The 21639-nt window shown below is 45.2% G+C and overlaps 1 protein-coding gene across 1 annotated transcript in view; it reads left to right on the forward strand.

Annotated features, from left to right (window-relative positions):
• The window catches only part of MTOR (mechanistic target of rapamycin kinase), a 115726-nt gene that overhangs the window by 57778 nt on the left and 36309 nt on the right, over positions 1-21639 (forward strand). Inside the window, exons 29-30 of the mRNA XM_031464051.2 lie at positions 15809-15884; positions 18915-19054. Coding sequence (XP_031319911.1) covers positions 15809-15884; positions 18915-19054 — 216 coding nt within the window. The remainder of the gene's footprint in view (positions 1-15808; positions 15885-18914; positions 19055-21639) is intronic.

Raw genomic sequence — 21639 nt, forward strand, 5'->3', positions numbered from 1 at the left:
AGGGAGACCTGTTAATGCAATCCATGCTGTTTATGCGAGGAGCTAGTATGTTTTGGCATCCTTCTGCGTATGCTTTTAACAAGGCTGGTTATTCCTTTCTCTGATCATCATTCAGTGTTTTACAAAACCCTCTTTCAGCCTGGATCTAACGCCGTCTTATATTTGAAAATTTCCAACTTATCAAAGCTTTAGAATTGAAAGGATAGAGTAAATCTCATAGGAAGCAAAAAAAGACTTTGTAGTTTGTACCCACAGGATTTGCCCAGTTGTTTTTCTTTTTACATACTTTCTCCTTTGGTAAAGAGTAAGCCAGTACTAGCCTCTCACACTTGACATTTGGCAAGGGGGTGTCAGTGATGGCAGCAGGGGAAAATGCAGGTCTTGGTCCTGGAATGAGTGCCCACACGGCCATCGGTCCTCAGGCAGAACAAAGAACAGGCCCAGCCATGGCCCATGGTTCTAAACTTGGGAAGTATGGTAAAACATAGAGGAAAGAATTCCCGTTGCCTGATAAGCCTTATCTAGAGTCTCATTTCCTTTTCTCAATGGAATACGGTTTGTAAATTTAAAATTATTCCCAAGGGGGAGAGTATAGCTCAAGTGGTAGAGTTCCTGCTTAGCATGCACAAGGTCCTGGATTCAATCCCCAGTACCTCCATTAAAAAAATAAGTAAGTAAGTAAACCTGAGTACCTACCTCCCTTTCCCCAAAACAAACAAGCAAAAAACTAAAAAACTAAAATTATTCTCTATACATGATATGTATCCCTGAAAATAGGCATGTTGTGATTTTTCATGTACTGTATTTAAAGGACATTCTTCCTTTGAAAAGAAATGTGGGAAAAAACTTGGTTTTCAGCAAACCTTAAATCCTTAAAATGAGCTTTTCACTAAGAATGTAAGCACAGGCCCTCTGTCCTTACACAGTAACTGTCTTTGGAACATACCCTTGCCATTCCCCTGTTGTGGAGTCTCTGAGGCAGCTCAGGAACGTTGCTGTTCGCTGTCGGTCCTCCACACACAAGCCTGATGCCTGGCAGCCCTCCTTCTCGCTGTGACCCCAGGCCCTTTTCCAGCCCGAGCTTCTGCTTCTCACAGTCATTTCTGTTCAGGCAGCTGGAGTCACCAAACACTGTCTTTTTCTGTAAATCGAAAAGCAGTAGTAGATCAGGTAAATCAAAGTTTGTTCTCTCACCTCCTCATCTTCTTTGCCTCCTTAGGAGTGAGGATGTTGCTGGCAACCTGTACCAACTTGTCATTCTGCTCCAGAGTCTATTTAGGACAGGCACTATCAGTCGGTCCCCGCTCTCTCTTTGCAACTATCGAGTCCAGCTGGGCACTGCAGTCTGAGCTCGCAGGGTCCACGTCACTCACGTGAACCTTGCCCCGATTGGCCACATCCTACAGGGGGCATCTAGCAGGGCCTTTAAATTCCACATGGATCTTCAAGATGATCTCCTCGCCATCAAATGACACTGAGCTTAAACGTGTGCCACAGAAGTGCCATGTGACACTGTCACATATAGTGTGACACATGAACCGCGCTGCCTTGGAGCTCCACGGAGCAGCATGGTAGAGGACGTCATGGAACATGGCACTCTGTGAACTCCCAGCTGGCTTTCTGTTTGTTCTCCCCAGGAGCCACTTTCCCTGCCCGAACAGAAAAATGTTATGAATAGGATTTCATAACTGGGCAGAAAATGAATCAGTCATTCATATTTGCAACCCGTGTAGCAGTCCTTTCCAGGAAAGGTAGGAAGGGGTTCCTAAGTTTGGACCAGATGCATCTAGCTTTTAGCACAAGTGCCTACTCTCTGGCATTTGTTTTCTGGAAACTTATATCTAACATAAGGCTTAAGTCGGAGACAGAAACTTTTCATTTGAAGATTTTCTCAAATTGCCTCAGCTGTCCAAATCTCAATACCCACTCCCCAATCTTGAGAAAAACAGCTAATTAAGAGTACAGCTCATGCCAGATTATCTACCCTCCAAAATATCCACAACCCGAGGTATGTCCTAGATTCTGAATTTCTAAAAGTTGGAAAAATAAGCCCTTGTTTTGAGTACAGCTAAGCCAGTAGAGAAAACCAGGACGAATGTGGAGGCCTAGAGCGGTGTTCCCTTCTCTGAGAGCCTTCTAATCCCTTGTCTGCCCTTCAGTGAACAAAGTGCCCATAACAATGGGAATTAATTGAGAAAATATGGAAAACCTGGGTTGGACACCTTACAGTTTTTCCTTTCCTCCATTTTGCTGGTGGTGAAAGAGGGTCAGCTTGGTGCTCCTGGGAAAGACGCTTCTGAAAAGACAGCGTATGTTCTTAATGAGAAAAGCCAGTGAGCTTTTGCGTCACAGTCTGGGCTGCTCTGCTGTGGGCTGGCACCAAGGATTGGAGGCATCCAAGCATCCTGGGGGCTCCAGAGCAGAGAAGGTCTCTTCTACCCCAGTGGGGGCGTCATGTCTCATTTTCTTGAAAATGCCCCTATCGGAGAGATTCCTCATTTTCCAGTGTATTCCTGCCCCTGCCTACCCTTACTTCATGCTCTCAGGACTGGGGAGGGAGAGACAGCTGCCCTCAGTGACAGGCTCTCAGTTTGTGGAATGAATACATCTCAGAACCTGCCTTGTTATTAGTTTAATTGTGTGCTTCATGGTCATATTTTACTTCTTCTGAAGTCTTCTAATGTGTCACGGCTGGCCTTCCTATATATGGACATTTACTCCCTGACCCTTCTACTGCTCAGTCCTATTTCTATCTCTGCTGCAAGCCCAAGTCCATCACAGCAGGCATTTCCACCTCTTCCACAAGCCTTCTAGTTCACCACTTCTGCCAAAGAGTGTGTCCTGGGCTTATTAGAAACCTCCTTTCAGAGTCTATGGTTTAATTATAGCACCTGGCAAAACACTCTGTCCCTGATCCCTCTTAGGAACCTGTAGCAACGTCTGCTCTGCTAGCCACCATGCAAGTTGCAGAGCAGTGGCAATGCCAGCCCCGCCTCCAGTGCCTGCAGTCTAGTGGCGAGACAGACAGCTGACCTCAGGGTGGTGTGACCGACTGGGGTGGGGGACACTGCAGAGGAGCAGTGCCCAGCCCAGCTGAGGTTCTAGAAGGCCCCCCAAGTGATAGCCAGGTTTTTTGTTTGTTTGTTTTGTTTTGTTTTAATGAGGAAGTAGCCAAAGTGGAAGGGGGCATTCTGAGCAAAGGTGCAGGTGTATGAAAAACCTGGGCTTATAAAACGTAAGTAGCAAGTGAGCACAGGAGTCAAGAAGGAGGTGGAGGGGCAGCAGGAACTAAAGCTGGAGGAGTGGCGGGGAGCTGGGCCTAAGGGACCTTACGAATCCGGATTACTCAAGAGACAGAGCCTGGGGGGAAGGAATCCAAGAAGCTTTTACCTCTTGCTTTATTTTCTTGAGTCTTACCAGGAAGATGGCTCTTCATATTGCCAAACAAGATTTTTAACTGGAAGTGGGTGGCTTAGAACATTAGAATTTCTTAAAATTGTACTGCATTCATATTAAATACTCTGAAGGGGTCATCTGGCTTGAGATTAAGGAGGCAGTATATGAAGGACTTTACTTAGGTCTAGAATCAGAGAAATCTGGGTTCCAGGCACTTCCCATCACTTGATATTTATATCACCCTGAGCAAATTAATTAACTTTTCTGAGTTTACCAATCTGTGAAATGGGGATAAAAATCATACTACTTCACTTAATAGGATTTTTGTGAGGGTTAAATTAAATATAGCAAAAGATTGAAAATAGCTAAGGCATTTTTGAATAAGAAAAACAAATTTGGAGAAACTACCCTACTAGAAATCAAGATTTATCCCAAAGCTAAAGTAAGTAAGTAAGGCCATGCAGTATTAGCACAAGGACAGCAAATGGAGCAGGACGCAGTGTCCAGAGACAGACCCACGCGTTCATGGACACTTGATCATGACAAGGTAGCACCACAGAACAATGAGGAAAAGACAGTCGTTACAGTAAGTTCTGCGGGGTCAGCTAGGTAGCCTTATGGCAGGTAAAGCTCTTGACCCTTACCTCATACCACACACAAAACCTCAAGTCCAGGAGATTTAAATTCTAAACCTGAAAACAATAAGGCTTCTAGAAGATATATAGGAGATTATCTCCAGCATCTTGGGATAAGCAAAGATTTCTTAAACAAGATTCAAAAACCGCTGACCGTAAAGGAAAACACTACCAAATGCAATAAAAGGAGTCATTTCTTTTCGTTGGAAAATACCATGAAGAGAGTGAGAAGGCAAGAAGACATCTCCAATACATAGCTCTGTGTATACTGTATCAGGGTATATATAGAACTCTTACCAAACAAACAGAAAAAATAGCTGATTAAAAGACTGGCAAGAGATGTGAACAGGCACTTATTTCACAAAAGACTATAACCAAAAGGCCAATGAATACATGAAAAACTGCTCAAGCTCAATAGTCATTTATGGAAACAGATTTAAACTGTAAGATGTACCTTACACACCAACTAAAATGGAGGACTGAAATGGAAAACACTGAAAATACCAAGTGTTGACAAAGATGGGGAGCAAAAAAATAAAAAATTAAAAAAACATGTGGAGCAACTGGGATTTTCCTGCCCTTCTGATAAAGATGTAAATTGGTAAAAAAAGAAACAAACAAACAAAAAAAAACACCTTGGAGGGCTGTTTGTCAGTATCTCCTGAAGCTGAATGTGCCCTGTAACCCAGCAATTCTGCGTCTAGGTTTGCTCCCAACAGAAACGCAAGCTCACGTGCACCGGAGACACACACAGGGATGTTTGTGGTGACACTACTTATCGTAGCCCCAAACTGAAAACAACCTAAAACCCCCATCAACGGCAAGACAGATAAAGTGTGGTATGTTCACACAGTGACATACGATTCAGCAATAAAAAGAGAAAACTACCGTGGCGTGCCGTAATGTGGAGTGTCTCACACAAACATAATGCTGCGTGGTTCTGTAGAGCTCAAACCCTGGTGAGACTAGTCAGTTGTGTCAGAAGTCAGATGGTTGGTACCTCGGGGAATGAGGAAGGAGGCCGTGACCGAGAGGAGACTTGGGCGCTCCTGGGATGCTGGCAGTGCGTCACGCTCTGGTTCTTGGTCTGGGTGGTAGTTGCAAGGGTATCTTCACTTTGTGATAATTTATCAAGCTGAGCACTTAGGTGTATACTTCCCTGTGTGTGTGTATATATGTTACACTTCAACCAAGAAGTTTTTTTAAAACTAGGTAATGTGCATAAAACACTTTGAATTGTGTCTGACACTTAGTCCGTATCCAGCAAATACTCAGTAGTCGTATTTTGGTATGCCATTATCATTTCATCAGAAAAACCTTCCCTGCCCACTCGAATCTAAAATAAGTCCCGTTTGCTATTCTCCATCTCAGTGCTCTGTTTTCTTTGTGGTGTTGACCTCCACAGCGCTTATTTCCATCTATTTTTTGTGTATCTACTTCGCTGACCTGTAAGCTCTGCGAAAGCAAAGACCTTGCCTGTCTCTTCCACCATAGCAGTTCTGGCATCCAGAGTTCCGCACAAAGCCTGAGACAAAAGAGGTACTGTGTTGGAACTTGTCAAATGAAAGAATGAATTCCCAACAGAAGGTTCTCTGCCCCTAAATAAGCATGTGTCATGAAGACGTAGGGTCTCTCCCTGTGGTCGTTGCCAGTGTTCTATCTTGGGAAGTTCTTCATTGTAGGGCACTGCCTTGTCTCCTGCTTCGGCATTTTCCTCCGTAGACCTTTGTTATAGAGTCAAAGAAAGTGGAAACTGGAAGAGTTGAGATCATTTGGTTCAAACTTCTTTATTTTTCTTTTAATTTATTTTTTTTTGTTTTTTGGGTTTTTTCTGAGGGGGAGGTAATTAGGTTTATTTCTTTCTTTCTTTCTAGTGGAGGTACTGGGGATCGAACCCAGGACCTTGTGCATGCTAGGCATGCACTCTACCACTTGAGCTATACCCTCCCCCTAAACTTCTTTATTTTTAACGACTTGAGGTAGCATCCTTGTTGTATAATCACTCTGTATCTCTGAAAACCATCGATTTACATCTCACCCCTCTTTACATATGAAGAAGATCAGTAAGAGGGCCACAGAGCATTTGGGGTAGGGTTCTGTCCCCCTGCTGTTTATTCTGGAGGCCTGTGTGAATGGTATGTCCAGTGACTTCAACCCACATTGGCCTGTCAGTGGACCCTCATCACAGCCCAAGTGGCCACATGCAGCAGCTGATGTTGAAAACAGAACAAAGAAAGTAACATCGTATCTCTGAGCAGCAGTGTTCCCCATAATTAATCCAGGAACCTAGCAAATCTTGTCTGTCTCCAAAGGGGAGTCAAATGCCCATCACATTGCAGTTGCAGAAAATCTCTCTTAGCCAGAGATGAGACCCTGCTGGGCACAGGGCAAGATCACAAGTCTGCGCCCAGTCGTCCTGGGGCTGCGGGGCCTCCCTTCAGCCTGGGCCTTTGCTGCCCTGACTTAGGCAGCACTAGCAGGAAAGGGACTGTAATTGTTTGAGAGTGTTAAAGAAATCGAGCCAGTTTGCCTGAGCAACAAAATAATGGTGAGGGTGACTGGGCTTTACAGTCTACAGGCAAGGGGCTAGATGGACGAACAAACCCACTCTGTGTCTTAATTCTAAACACATGTTCCCAAGGTATCACTGTTGCGTTGCTTGGAAATCTAAAGCCAGCTTCTACAGTTCTTCCTGGCTTCCAGAAAAGGTACAGTCTTGTTCTTTTCCCACATCTCTGCCTGAAGAAAAAACACTCCATCCAGAGGGGTGAGGATTTGCTCAAAGCTCCTCACTTCTTGGTAAAAACACATTCCAAACCTCTGGGCTCATGGTCTCTTCAAAAGTGCTAGTGTGCCTCTAGGAACCTGTATCCCTTGTAGAAAAGCTCTAAGCAGCAAAGAGTGGGCGGGTGGAGGAAAACCCTGTGTAGCCAGAGTACAAGCACAGATTGTGTCTTTCTTTCTAGCCCTGTCTTTTTCTTTAACACCTTTTTACATCCAGCCATGCCCAAGAGGCAAGTCTCTCACCAGTCACCAGTAGAGTGTAAATTTATTTCTGGCCACTCTGAAGGCTTCTTACAGGTCCACTTTACAACAGCTTGCCTCTGTACAGCCGCCAAGGAAAGCTGCTTTTTAGTGCAGGAAGCTAGCCATCACTGAGGAGCTGTACAATGGGAAGAGTCCTGAGGTTTCTCCCAAAGCTGACCAAAAGGACACAGGGCCTTTCATTGCAGCCCAAGACCATTCTGAAGGGTGCAGCTTGCTGTAGGTCAGTAGTACACCTCTGCTCTTGCACTGTGTCTAGCTCATTGTGGATGACTGGAGATTTAATGGGACCACTTGGATGGTGGGTTAGCGAAGCTGCTTCTGATTTTTATCTACCAATATGGTGAGGGGGTGGACTGCTGGCAATCAAACGGTGTCGTGGTGCTCTGAAACTTTGAATCGTAAGCTGTATCTGATTTCAGACATGTTAAAGTGTGAAGAAAGTGAGCATCTTAGAACTGATGAAATGCAGTAGGTGTCCCATGGCCATCTCTGACACAGTCTGTCCCAGTGACAATGAAGGTATCAGCGCTGGCACCATTAGTCTCTCAGAATTCTTTTGGACATCTCATTGGCATGAATCTTAATAATTCAGTTGTAGTGTGTCATGGTCCTCTTCTGTCAGCTTTTCCTTACCGAGAAGGAAGGCATATTGTTTCCTTCTCCTCATCCCAGGACAGGCATCAGTATTTCTACAATGTGGCCTAACTCCTTACTGGAATAGAAGGCCTGCTCACATCTGCTCACACAATTATAAGTTGTAGAGAGTTCAAAGCTGCCAAGTCGCTGGATGCCAGCTTATTTAATTTTTGTTTCCCAACTTCATCCGTATAATAGACTGAGTCAGAGTTCTTGGACGCTGCCAAAGCTAGGAAATCAGGATTTTTCCCAAAATATCAACTCTACTTTGAGTCAGGGTAGTTGAAAATCAGCTCTGGGTTCAATCTGTCAGCCTTCCGCGCTTTGTTCCTTCCCGCCTTCTTTTCCCTGACAGCTGCTGCTTCCTGATCGTCTCTCCCAGAGATCTTCATTTCACTCTGGATATGAAGGTGCAGAATGGAGGAGAAAAACCTCCAGGCATCACCAGAAAAGGAGCAGTGCTCATTGTTGTAAAAGAAAAAGATAATGGCCAATTTGTCAAGAAGTGTTGACAAGAAAGATAAAGTTGGAAGTAATTAACTGGCTGACATGCTGGGAGTGATGCACCCGCCAGTGGCTCCCTAAATCAGCCAGAGCCTTGGAAGTGTGACAGCCATTCATCATTTTTACAGCACGCCTCTGACAGGCCCGTGGGTTGGAAACCCAGCCAGCACAAACCGTGCGCTTTGACGCTCCGGGGCTGTGCAGCCTCTCAGCCTTACAAGGCTGGCGTTGCTGGGGCGCCCAGGCCCCGCATCCAGCCAGGAGGTGCCTGGGGCTGATGTGTGAAATGGGGCAGCTTGCCTGGTCATTGCTGAGCACTGTGTTCGTGCTCAGAGAGGGCACCCTGACTCCCAGAGCTGACCCTGCAGGCTTCTGCAGGACAGATCACTTACTGAGCACGAGTGGGCGCTCCTGCCACACTCCCAGTGCCCCGGACTGAACTGGTGCTGCTCTCCCCCGGCCACCAGGGTGCGCCCGCGAGACTGGTTACATAAACGTGGGGTCCGGCAGCTGTATGACAGTCTTTTGCAGCTGATAAAAGTTAATTATGAAGATTCTGGATCAAGTGGGAAATGCCTATGATATGTGAAAAAACAGAATACAAAATTAAGTGATCACTCTGGCTCGCCCTATGTATGCCATAAGTATTTATATAGAATATGCATAGGCAGAAGTAGTATTTTGGGAAGGTGATTATATTGTAGTGAACTTCCCTCCCCCAAATTTTTCTTAATTAAAAAAAAAGCTATGCCTCCCCCATCAGTTATGAAAAGATAGGATTTTTTTTTTTGTCTCTCCTTTCCCTAATCTATACAGATGTTAGCATTCTGGCTTTTTTATTCTCAAGCTCCTAAAGCAAGAAAGGAAAGTCTGACCTGCCTGACCCCGGGGTACTGTTTCATCACTTGACTCTGGCTTTAAGTGGGGAACTCCAAGGCCTGCCAGGCCCCTTTGCATTCTCTACTATCTGTGTTTAAATCATCCCTCACCGCCTTTCTCCGCCTCATAGTTCAGATGTTCTCACATTGCCTTCTGTCTTCACTGCCGTCCTGTCACTTTTAAGTCACCCTACTCAAAAACAGACTCTCACATCCTCGAGCTCCCCGGTCCATCCTGCACCCAGAGTCCCAGGGTAACTGCCTGATGAAAACATCAGTCCCCCCAGCCCCAGATCTTCCTGGCGCTGATGGGAATCACGCTGTCTTGCTTTTAGTCATATGTTAGGCACAGTGCTAAGTCTTGGTGCCAGAAGAGGTGCCGGGGATGATCTGAAGCAGTTACCACTCTGTGAGAGAAATAAGAAACACTGCTTGATCCAGTGGTGAGGACCCGAAGCAGTGTCTACTTGGCCTCAGCTTAGCTGGTCAGGAGCTCTTCAGCCAGACCTGCCGAGGTCCCTGTCAGCTGCATTGCATGTGTCACCAGCCCAGCAGCAAGGGAATTCAGAGAATTTCTACTTGACAGGGAACCAAATAAAATGCAGACCATGGCCTGCACTAGAAATAGACAGGAGAAAAGGCCCAGAGCCATTTGGGAAGCAAGTGCATAATGTTCTCCTAAATTCCTGCTGGGAGCACTAGGAAAGCCTGAGTGGTCCCCCAGATTGCCCGCAGATGCTCCTCGTTTGCCTGGCCTCCTGACTCGGGCTCGGGCTCGTGTTGGGTAATCCTGCCTCGCTTCGCTCTTAAGAGCTGAAGGTCACCAGAGTGCCAAGGCTAAGGGATGAGGTCGATAGCCAGATGACCTTGGACTTGCTGCCTGTCCAGAAGCCTGCGGAGCAATGACTTAGGAAACAACAGAGTTCAGGTTTCTCTTCAGGTGGTAGGGGTGGCATCTGGATGCCAAGCCAGACACTCTCCTGTTGGTTTGCTAAGGGGTCAGCAAACCTTGAGCAATTAGTCACTCATTCTTTCTTCAGTCTTATCCTCAGTGACACTGGTCACCACCTGCCTGTGAAAAGCACTGAGGAGAAACTCGAAGGGGAAAGTTGTGGGAAGGAAGCAGGCCCCGCTCCCAGCACCAGCTTCTCGGCCGTCACTCCTGGCAAGGAGACGCCCAGGCAATGGGAACCTCCTTCACATCTGGGTCCTTACTCAGCCTCCCCCTTTTCCCTACATCTGGGAAGAGATTTTTGGATAGTGGAGAAAAGATGCTTGGTGTAGGCTGTTTGGTAGAGAAGGCATTGAGGCAATTTCTTATTCTTATTTGTTAATTCTGCTCAACTCTAGAAAGCATCTCCCTCAATTGTCCAGAATTTTCCCAGTTTCAAGCTCTTCAAGACAGCTTCCTTTAATAAAAATTAAATCTTAGGATGGAGGAGGGGAGGCGGGGAACGAATGAGTGACGATGTCTGAATAATTGCCTCTTCCTCTCTTGATATCCTAAGTCATTGTGTTTTCCTGTCTGGCTCTCTTCATTGTATTTCTAACACCAGGTTTATCTGTGGGCTCTGCGTTTTATTCTGTGGATAGAGAGCATCTGTTTGCTCTGTAGATTCACACTCCACAAGATCTCAACTGAGTGTTCTCACTGGAAAATGGAGTAGGGTACAAATACATCCCACACCCACGTTAAGACAGCAGCAGGATGGGGTCCACTAGCTTAGAAAGTCCTCGCACTGCAGCTGTCTTTTCCTCCTGGCCTCAGTGAGCAGAGAGAGGAGAGAGGAGCTCTGGTCCACCTGTCATTTCTGCACACTGTTGTCATGGGCACGTTAGTACCTATGCCTCCATCTCCCTAAACTCGTTTATTAGCCGTCCCAGCGACAGTGAAGTCTGGTTTGGATCATTAAGCACTCCCCTGCTGTTGGGCTGGGGCTTTGAACAGTTTGCTCTTTATAAGCCTCCAGCATTAATAGGGAAAGACTCCGGGGCACACAAGGGAGCGTTTACAGAACAGGCTGTAGAAAACTCCCAGCTGCCCTATAAAACAAGGGCTCCTCATTAAGGGGGCCTGTGAGCAGAGGTGATTTCTGCACATGAGCCACACGTACAGCCTGAATTTAAAAGGGGGAATGTTTCACAGGACAGACCTGTGTCACCCAAGTAAGCAGGAGACTGGGGACTTAGTGACTGGGAACTGCTAAGTTTCCATGGAGGCTTATTTGCCCCCCAGTTTTCAGTCTGGGCGCTGTCCCTAAGCCTGGCAGCCCCCAACAAGCTGCCTTGGAAGAGCCCACTGCGGCCGCGTGCAGACTGTCAAGCTGGGAGGCGTGGAACATAGCAATAGCTTCTGAAAAGAAATAAAGAATAGGGAATGGGAGCTTAGGGGGCAGAGCGGAGTGTTAGCCACAGCATCGGTGAGACAGTTAAATGAAGGTGCAGTAGAGTTCTTTTGGGCTTCTCTCTCCTGTAGGGCAAGTTATATACAGAGTTAGCTAATTGAAACATCCCATCCCAGGCCTTCATTCACTTATTTTACAAGTATTTACTGGGTGCCTACTGATGCCAAGAGTAGAGAGCTAACACACTTCTCTCCCACTGCAGAGCTGTACCCTTAGTTATTACTTCAGATCTTTTTTTTTCTTTTTCTTTTTTGTATATATAGATGTATTTTTTTTTATTGAAGTATAGTCAGTTTACAATGTTTTGTCAATTTCTGGTGTACAGCATAATGCTTCAGTCATACATGAACATATATGTATTTGTTTTCATATTCTTTTTCACCATAAGTTGCTGCAAGATATTGCATATAGTTCCCTGTGCTATACAGTATGAACTTGTTGTTTATCTATTTTATATATATATTAGTGTCTGCAAATCTCAAACTCCCAATTTATCCCTTACCACCCTCTTCTCCGCTGGTAACCATAAGTTTGTTTTCTGTGTCTGTGAGTATGTTTCTCTTTTGTAAATAAGTTTGTTTGTCTTTTTTTTTTTTTAAGATTCCACATTTAAGTGCTATCATACAGTATTTTGCTTTCTCTTTCTGGCTTACTTCACGTAGAATGATAATCTCCAGGTCCATCCATGTTGCTGCAAATGGCATTATTTTGTATTCTTTATGGCTGAGTAGTATTCCATTGTATAAATATAAATAAATACTTCAGATCCTTTTAATGGTACAGTTTTTAAGGGAAAGGATGCCCTGCTGGGCCAGTTTCTTTATATGTAAAATGGGAATATTAACTACAGTATCTACTTCAAAGTTTAAGATAACATGAATTAGCAGTAATAAGCATGGTGCCTGGCACACACAGTGAGTGCTCAGTAAATTTAGGTTACCTTTTTGTTGTTATAATCCACTATCTCTCATAATGATGTGTGCCAGAGCCGTGGAGGAATCGGGAAAAGCTAAGATCCCAAACAAGATAACAGACTCACTGAGCAGCAGGAGGACCTCCAGAACCTCCACCCCGAGATTACTTTCTCCAGTGGCCTTGGAGACATGTGTGGGGGACTCCATGGAAGGAAAGGAGAGAGAAATATATTTAGGGAGAAAGTTGTAGAGGAAAGTAAAATGAAATCAGAGGGGAGGAGAGAATAAGCAAGATGTAATTTTTCAGTGACTGTCCTTACTGTTGGACAAGAGCTTTTCATGCATCTGAAGGTACAGCCCCAGGTTTCCTGGCCATTGACTGAGCCCTGGTCAGCAGTTCCTCAATGCACCCAGCCCCTCTCTTTCCTTCCCACCAGGTTCTGTCTGCATCCTCGCCTGCCTCTGCCCATATTCAAGCAGGAAGTACCATGCAGATGACTTATTTGGACTTTCTCTTAAAAGGAGCTGGGGCCATGTGACAGGTTTTCTTTTTAAATTTGCAAAGCTCTGTTGGTCTGTCCTTAGGGGAGGTATATCAGAGCCATAGCAATGTTAAGGTAAAATCTGTGTTTCTCCTCTGAGGTCTCTAGTCAAGATGTCCTGACTTTGATCAGTTTCTTGTAAAATTGTCCTCTTTATAACAAGTGGGAGAGTGGAGTGGGAAGAGGCTTCGGTTGCTTTTGGGCTTGTGTTGCTTTATCCCCTGAGTGAGGCAAGTTTTGGTAATAAAATTGGAAGACAGTTGTTAGAACTCCTGGATTTTTATGTCTAATTCTTAGAGTTAACTTCTTTTGGTTCAGGCAAAGAATACTTTCCTTATCTTCCTTATCAGAACAGCTTATATTCCTACCAGAGCCATCCCAATAGTCCACACTAGGAATAAAAATAATGTATTGAATAGGTAATTATATATAGTTATATATGATATATTACACATTTGATTATAATATAATATATAGAATATATCCTGGCTTTCTTTTTTCCTGTCTTGTATACTTCCAAAATCTTTATTTGGGCTCAAGGAACTAGATAATCACAATCTATACCCAGTAATATTAATTATTAACACAGTTCAGCCAGCCCTGTGTGAGTGAGCAGTAGAGTTGAGAACCTGGCTTACGAGGCCAAGAGGAATGGGAAACAATGAACATGGAGTGCAGTTAGTCCCTTTGGACTTGGCTTTTCATTTTCAGCTTAGAAAAAAATCTTACCCAGCTTCCTAAGGAAAACCATGATGTTACAGCTTCACTTTGAAATTAAAAACACTTTCAAATCCTGCAGCGGAAGAACGGAGAATGGAGAATTCTGGCTCATTGCTGTGCTTAGGACCCACACAAAAGCACCAGAGGGTCCACCCCATAGATCCCACGCGAGGTTGCCTGTGGGCAGAGGAGAGGACGTCTGTGCAGTTCCTTTTGCCTCTGGTTGCAGAGCCTGGAGCCTAGAGCTTGGACACGCAACTCAAGTAGCCGTGTTCAAGATGAATTTGGGATGGATGACTTCCTAGTGCTGGCTCAGGCCTCAGCCTCAGACCTGTGTTTTTTCTGCACACAAACATATAACTAAGCTTCTAGAAACTTGTATCCTTGGACAAAAACAGTTAAAGGAAGAAGTATTTATAAGGATCTGCTTAGCAATTTCGCATCCATATTTCACTTAATTCCCTGAAGAAACCTGTGAAGGAGGTAGTGTTAGCCCCATTTTATAAATGAGAAATTTAAAACTCATGAATGTGCCTTACTTACAGCCACACGGCTTATGAGTAGCAGAACTGGACCTTCAGAAATTGAAATCCAAGTCTTCTGACTGAACCCAAAGCTGTTCCACCCACTGCCTCCCCTTAACAAAAAAGAGACATAAGATTGCTTCAGATCATATGGGGACTGTCCCCATTTATTGTGGGCCTTGGGGAACATCACTGCCCTCACAGGCCTTGGCCTCCCCAGAAGTAAAACAGGACTAATGACACGCCTTTCCCTTTCCAGTCTCTTAGGGATGTGTGAGGTCAAAGGAGCGATACGGTGAAGAGATTATTTGAAATGTGCTTTGCAAACATGAGGCATTAGATTATTACTTTCACAAATGTTAACTTCTCCAGTTCATCAGATTTCTGGGCAGTTCCCTCCTGGTTTTATTGGAAGAAATGTGGTGGAATTTGAATTTTAAAAATAATATTTTATAACAGCAATCTCTTGCCATATTACCACATTGAACCCAAATCCTGGAATTTCCCAAAACCGCTTAAAAATTAAATTCTAGTCAAGTAGACAGTTTGTACTTAGGGCAATAATCTGAATCCTAGCTCGTTAAACCAGTCTAGACTCCCAAGTTGGTCTGTCACATTTTGCTCCCTCCGTATGAACAGAGATGGTTGTTGTTGTCCTGTAACTTTCTCAAGCCTGCTCCCTCCCTCTTTTCCTTCCTTCCATAACTCAAGCTTACATTTAGCCGTTTAGCCACTGGGTTAGGTGCTGTTACCCTCTTACATAAGTTCCTATTGGAACAAGGGTCTGAGCCTTGTAGCTCCCCTACTCTCAGGACCTCTTTGCAAGCCTTCCAGCCTTCCTGCCTAGTTGCCCCAGTATAGTTGCAGTCCTCCAGCCCCAACTGGCCATATACTGCCCACAAATGACATCAGCAAACTTGTGTGTTGTTATGAAAAGCACCTCTCCACCAGAGACCAGGCAAGTGACTTGGGATGTGGTCCCTTCACAGCCTGCTGCAGAGGTAGGGCATGGTCCTTGAGGATAGACTAAGGAGGCACCTAAATTTGAAAGAGGTGGGCTCCACCAGGGGAGCAGTCAACACAGCTGCGTCCCCGGGGTTCTCTGTCATTGACGTGGATGACCCAGCCTCAGTGCCACTTCTGTGTCACCCACAGAACCTGATGATTTTCATTCATTTCAGGTTTTCTTATTACTGAAGACAACTGATGAAGAAGTGGAAGTTAAAAGTTCAAGGTCCCTCATCTGGTTGTGTTCTACCACAGGGATGGTTCTGGAGCCAGGGTTTTCAATTAAAAAGCAGACGTGTGCTGCCTGATGCATAATACCCAAGAGGAAACCAGCCTGCTAGTTGGACGAGGGGCCTGGGCCCCAGAGCAGGCAAGGCTTCCTGTCCACCAAATGTTACCCTGACAAAATTAGAAAGATGGGATCAAGATGAAACCACGCAGGCTGAGCTTTCTGGGTGGTAATAGATAATTGATGCTCTTTCTGTGTCTGTAAGACATCGTCCCCAACAGGCTGTTGAGTCATCTACCCACAAATGAACCTGCGCCTCCCACCCTCCAACATATTGAGAGTAACCACCTCTTCTTTTTGTTTTCCCAGCATTAATAATAAGCTACAGCAGCCAGAGGCAGCTGCCGGGGTATTGGAATATGCCATGAAACACTTTGGAGAGCTGGTAAGTGCCTCATTCCTTTTAGAAAAGCAAGAGGCAGCCACCTGGCTAGGGAGGCACTAGGCCGTGAACTTGAGAAAGTCACTTTCCTTTTCTGTTTTTTTCCCAGTTGTTAACGGTCTGCTGCTGACTTCCCTGTATGTTGAGGTTAAAGGGGACAGTGGCTGTATGGAGTGTATTCAAACTGAACAGAGATCATAAGGACAGAATCTAATTAACAGTAATAACTTATTTTTATCAGAGTCTCAGCGTGCACCTAGCCCTTTGCTATGTGCTTTATATGCTTCGTCTAATTCAGTCCTCACAGCAACCCTATGAATAGGTACTCATTTTACAGATGAGACTGGTCCCAACACGATGACAGCCTTACCTGAGCTGACAGAGTGAATGAATGGAAGAACCAGGACTTGAACCCGGGCAGTCTGGTGTCAGAACCCAGGTGTTTAACCCTGACCCGAGTTATCTTTGTGTTGTCCATGACAGCCAGCATTGCCACTGCCCATAGTTAAGGCTCAGTACATACTTCAGAAAAGGCCATGGCTCATTCTCCAAAAAACATATGCTATAATTTATACCTGATATTGAGGGATTGTTCCATTTCATTATTGCTTACATAGCTGCTTCTCCCCGGCCATCTTTGCCCTACTAATATTAAAACGTTTCCGTTACTCTCTGTGGTCCTGGGAGAGTGCTTTGGTAACTTCCTAGCCATATATAAAGCATCGACTTAATCAACTTAGCATTGACTTCCTGGAAGGTCAAGAAAGTTCTGGGTCCATATATTTGATGAGGAACCTTTTATTAGTCGTGTAGGTCACTACTCTGGTTTGCCTTAATCAAGAGCCTAGTGTGTTAGAGCAGAGAAAACTGACTACTTCACAGGCTTTTGCCTCACACAAGAGCTGATGAATTGGACTGAAACTCTAAGGGAATATTCTGCCATTTTGAATGCGTATCTGTAACTAGACTAAGAAGGCACCTCCAAGATGACAAAACAGAAAGGACTGTGTCTCATCCATCTTTGCCACAATGCTTATTTGCAGAAGGAAACAAGTCAAGCAGAGAGGGCACTTAATGTAGTCTTCCCAGACAGAGATGTCCTCTCCTTTGATAGCCTTAGAGCTTAGACCACAGTAATTGAAACAAGGATTCCATAAACATCTGGTGTTCAGGTGATTTTATACCCCACTGGCTCAGAGTGCCAACCTTATATGAAAAGCTCCCCCGTCTCCAGGTTCCAAAGGCGGCCATTAGCTCTAGGATTATTGCTAAGCCCATGGTGGATTTTCCGTTATATTTAGGTAGCTGAATCATATTAAGCTTGACAATGGTTTGCTTTTTCTTGGCAGAGCCTGCACTTTCTCAGCACAATTTATGTAACAGCAATCTCATTAGAATTTCGTGTGATTCATTGCTTAAGCTTTATAGTTTCTGCAATCTATTGCAATTCAAAATATCCTGCCCCCTACCTGACCTGCTCCATATGCCATTCCCTCTATTCTCTGCTTCTTCATTCTGAGTGGATGCCCTATATTAGTCATTAGCCTTTTTTTTTCCACCCAGTATAGAAATTCAAAATGGGAAATTTACCAGTGTTGCTTTTTAACATAAGAGGTTTTGACTTTACAGTCTGCAGTCACTCTTTCATCTCTAAGTTTTCTCTTGTATATTTAGGCGTAGTAGAGAGACGTAATTCTAAACAAGCTTGGGCAATAAAGCTTAGGGGTTTCACTCTCCACAGAGCCCGTTTTGGCAAACTCAGCTGTGCACAGACATCGGGGAAAGGGCTGTTACGGCAGCAGAATTGGGACAAGGGCAACAGAGAGGACTGGCCCTGCTGCAGCCAACAAGGGGAAGTAGGCACAAGTCAACTCCCTAAAATAGGGATGGCCTCCTCACAGGGGTCCAAGGAGAAAAGCGCCTTTCAGGGGGCATGGCAGCGTGGCTGTCAGTGTCTGTGCTGCTCAAATGACGTTTTTATTCAGAAAGGAGAGGCGGGTAATGGGGGAAACCAGTGTGCGTCCTACATTATATCATACAAATTTCACTGCAGAAGCATGTTGTTGTTAAAGAAATCCCTGGAGAGCCACTCACCTGGCCTGGTAGAGAAACAGTCGTTTACTAAGCTGGTGATAAGGAAGCCCAGGAGACAGACTGAGGCTGGGGGCAGATGGAGGGCAGACAGAGACATAAAGTGATCCCCAGGCCGTTTCGAGAGCCGTAGTCTGCAGCTTCTACACCGCAGCACCCCCTGTTCACGTGGCCGACACTGAATTTCAGCGTGGCACGCCATCTGCTGGGTAATGGAATCCGTCCTTTTGGCCCCTGCCACTGGTAAAGCTGCCAGGTGCTAAGCAGGAGGGAACATTGGCTGGGAGACTCTAGAAGAAGGGAGGAAGGTTTTTCCAAAGAATTTTAAGTGGTAGTGTTATATTGTGTTTTAAATTATTATTTCCTGAAAGTTTTAAAATGCATTAAGAAATACAGGGAATCAAGAGCTTTTAAGAAGTGAGCTGTTTTCCTCCAGCAAATATGCAGATGTGGCCTGGTCTTTCTGGCCTCATCAGGAAGGCAGCTGCCATCCCTGCCATGTGGCCCGCCGTCAGCATTCCAGCAGATCCCGGCCTTGGCATCCTTACAGGAGCCCTGGTCGGGGCTTCCTGCTGTCCCAAATGATTTCCCCTCTCCTTGTGTCCCTGCATGCTGGAGTTCTAGTGACTCCTGTGTCTGGGCAGGAAGCGATGGGGGGAGGCCTGGCCTGACATCTGCTCTCACGTTATCCCGGGCTCATTCCATTGCATTATCCTGAGCTCATTCCATTCCATCACTGTGCCAAGGAACCAGCATTTCCACCAGCACCAGACATCCCTCCAGATTGCTGAAGTTCTTCTCTGTCAAAGCCAAGGTGTGCTGTGATAGGTGAAGTGTCACGCATACAACACAGCACACTCCGGAAAGAAAGTGTGTGGATAAAAAAAGCACCCCTATGTTCCCTGTGCCTCACGACAGTCCTCTTTCTTTTCCGCTTGGCAGGAGATCCAGGCTACCTGGTATGAGAAACTGCATGAGTGGGAGGATGCTCTTGTGGCCTACGACAAGAAGATGGACACCAACAAGGATGACCCAGAGCTGATGCTGGGCCGCATGCGCTGCCTCGAGGCCTTGGGGGAATGGTGAGCTGCAGCAGGATGATGGCTGAGTGGCTGCTGGGGCCTCATCTCTGATCTTTGCATTTGAAAGGCTTCTCCTGAACTGAGTTCTCACCCAAGACTGTCGTTTTTGTTTCACTTGGTATTTTCCCAGGAATCATCTATCACTTCGGTGTTTTTTACTTTCTCTGTTCTGTCTCAGTGCTAAATAGAAAGGCTCTTTTTTCTTTTTTCTTTTTTTAACTTAAACTTTGTAATGCTCTAGGACAGGACAGGTGTGGGTGTGCTCCTTGGATCGACACCTAGTCCTTCTCTCTGCCCCTTGACCTTGACTGACTGACAAAGACCTCATTCACTCTACCACCTTGATTTTTTTCTTTCCTTTATTACCTCTTGCTAATGATTTTAGGAAAGAAGAAAAAAATGACTGCTCTCTTCAGGTGCTTCACCTTTATTGAATGCATACCACGTGCTCAGCACTCTGCCAGGCTCCTGAGATAAAAAAGACACAGAAAACAAGACCTCCTCCTTTGTGAGGCTGAGACAAGCAGGGATTAAAGCCTGAGAGCACAGGGTCAATGGGCTGAGCAGACAACTTTGAAAGACCCAAGAAGGGAGGGGATGGTCTTACAGTTCTCCCCGGAGGAAGGACTAAGATTGGGAGACAGGTGAAAGAGAGTGGGGAGAGGGAAAAAGGTACTCCAGGTCGGAGCAACAGTGATGCTTAACTGAGAACACTTGCCTGGATCTGGGTCTGGGGAGTTGTTGGGGGACATTGAAGGAAAAGTGGTCCCCATTCTGTTTTCCAGCATCAAGTGCAGTTTTTTTGAAATAACTAAAACAAAATGCCATACTACAGTCATTAAGTAGTTTAACTACAGTTCTAAACAGTTAAATGCCAGCCTTCCTCCCCACAAGCAGATTATCTCTACTTACTCTTGCATTTGAGACTGAGGTACCCCTTTACTCATTGGGCCAGTCCTTATTGAGCACTTACTCATTGCCAGTGTCTGTGCTGGGCCCTGAGGACACAGCCCCTGCCATCCCAGAGCTTTCAGGGCCAACAACCAGGCTGCTGTGGTACAGGGTGAATGCAGTTATAAAGGGGAAGCCCAGGGGGCTGTGGGATATAAGAAGGGGCCCTGAATCTGGCTTGGAAGTTTCTGGAAGGCTCCTAGGAAGAAGTGGTTTCTAACTCAGACCTGGACAGTGAGGAGGAGTGTGCACATTATTATGTTAAGGGTTCTGAAAGTTCATTATGGCTAGAGGGTCCGGTCTGATGTGGAAAAGAGTTAAAAGCTGGGGCAGGGGACGTAGGCAGGGGTCAGATCAAGTGGGGCTTACAGACCAAGTTAGGAGTTTGAACTTTAACCTAAAGGAGCAAATTAGAGTGTCTTGAAGGGAGACCAGAGGGAAGATGGCAAGACCAGTTCAGAGGTCACCGAAGTGGGGAGATGGTGGCACAGAGGGACGAGTGGGGACAGTGGGGTGCAGATAAGAGGCTGGACCCAGAGATGTTTAGGAGGTGACATTGACAGGACTTGGAGACTTATTAGATGTGGAAGTGAGAGGGGACAAGGAATCCAGTCTGAGCTTCCAGAATGAAGGTGAGGCTGGAACACCCAGAGCTCCTCAGAGGCCGGATCAAGGTTCCCCTGAAACCAGGCCTCCGAGGCGCCATCTAGGGGAGGCAGAATTCCGCAGGCCTCTGCCCTCCCAGGTGGACCTGCATAAGGGCCCTGTGTCCCTGAAGGCTTTTTTTTTTTTTTTAATCTGCATTCTGGTATTCATGTTTTTATTTTTAAAGCATTTGGACTGTAAAAACCAAGTCTTCTCTATGTCCCCCAGCCACCCAGACTTGCAGGCGCCAAGGTCAGGTCCTCGTGTAGACTTACAGGGCTGGCCCACGAATGTGCATGTGTGTTCATTATGATGGTGTACTCTGTGCACTGTTTCGTGCCTTTTTTTTTTTCTTTTTTCAATTAACTAGTGTGGGCCACTGTTCCATATCAGTACCTGTAGGTGCTGCTTTTGTTTTTAATGGCTGTATAACATTCCATTGTAGCAGTAAGCCTCAGTCTATTTAGTATACGGAAATTTTTATTTGTTGAGAAGTTTTGTACCTTGGAAAGTTTAAAAAATATTATTGGAAAAAATTAGAGTAAAGCTTCTAAAAAGAATGATCTCTCACTACGTATATTCTTTCTGTACCTAATTATAGACATTATTTTAGTAAATGATTGCTATTTTTATTTCTTAATATAAAGGGCAGATGAAAAAATTAATGGTCATCTAAGAAAGCAATGGAAAATTTTATTCTAGCCAACCTGAGGAGTGTAAGCTTTGAGGACTATTGCATCTCAAAGCCCAGTTTTTGAGACAAGGAGTTATACATCAGATGACGTATTGACAGTTTACACAGTCCGGATCTTCATAGACACAGCAACTTGTGACCCTTTACCAGACTGAGAAGAAATGTTATCTCCTAGGGAGGTCTGGTGAATGCAGGTCACAATACAGACTACAGAGGAGGGAGAAGGCTCAAATGGGCAGAGAAAAATTTTATGTTTAAATTTTTGTCTTGCCATAAAGTAAGTATTTTATTTCAT

This window comes from Camelus dromedarius, chromosome 14 (assembly GCF_036321535.1).
Source record: "Camelus dromedarius isolate mCamDro1 chromosome 14, mCamDro1.pat, whole genome shotgun sequence".
Taxonomy (NCBI): Eukaryota; Metazoa; Chordata; class Mammalia; order Artiodactyla; family Camelidae; genus Camelus; species Camelus dromedarius.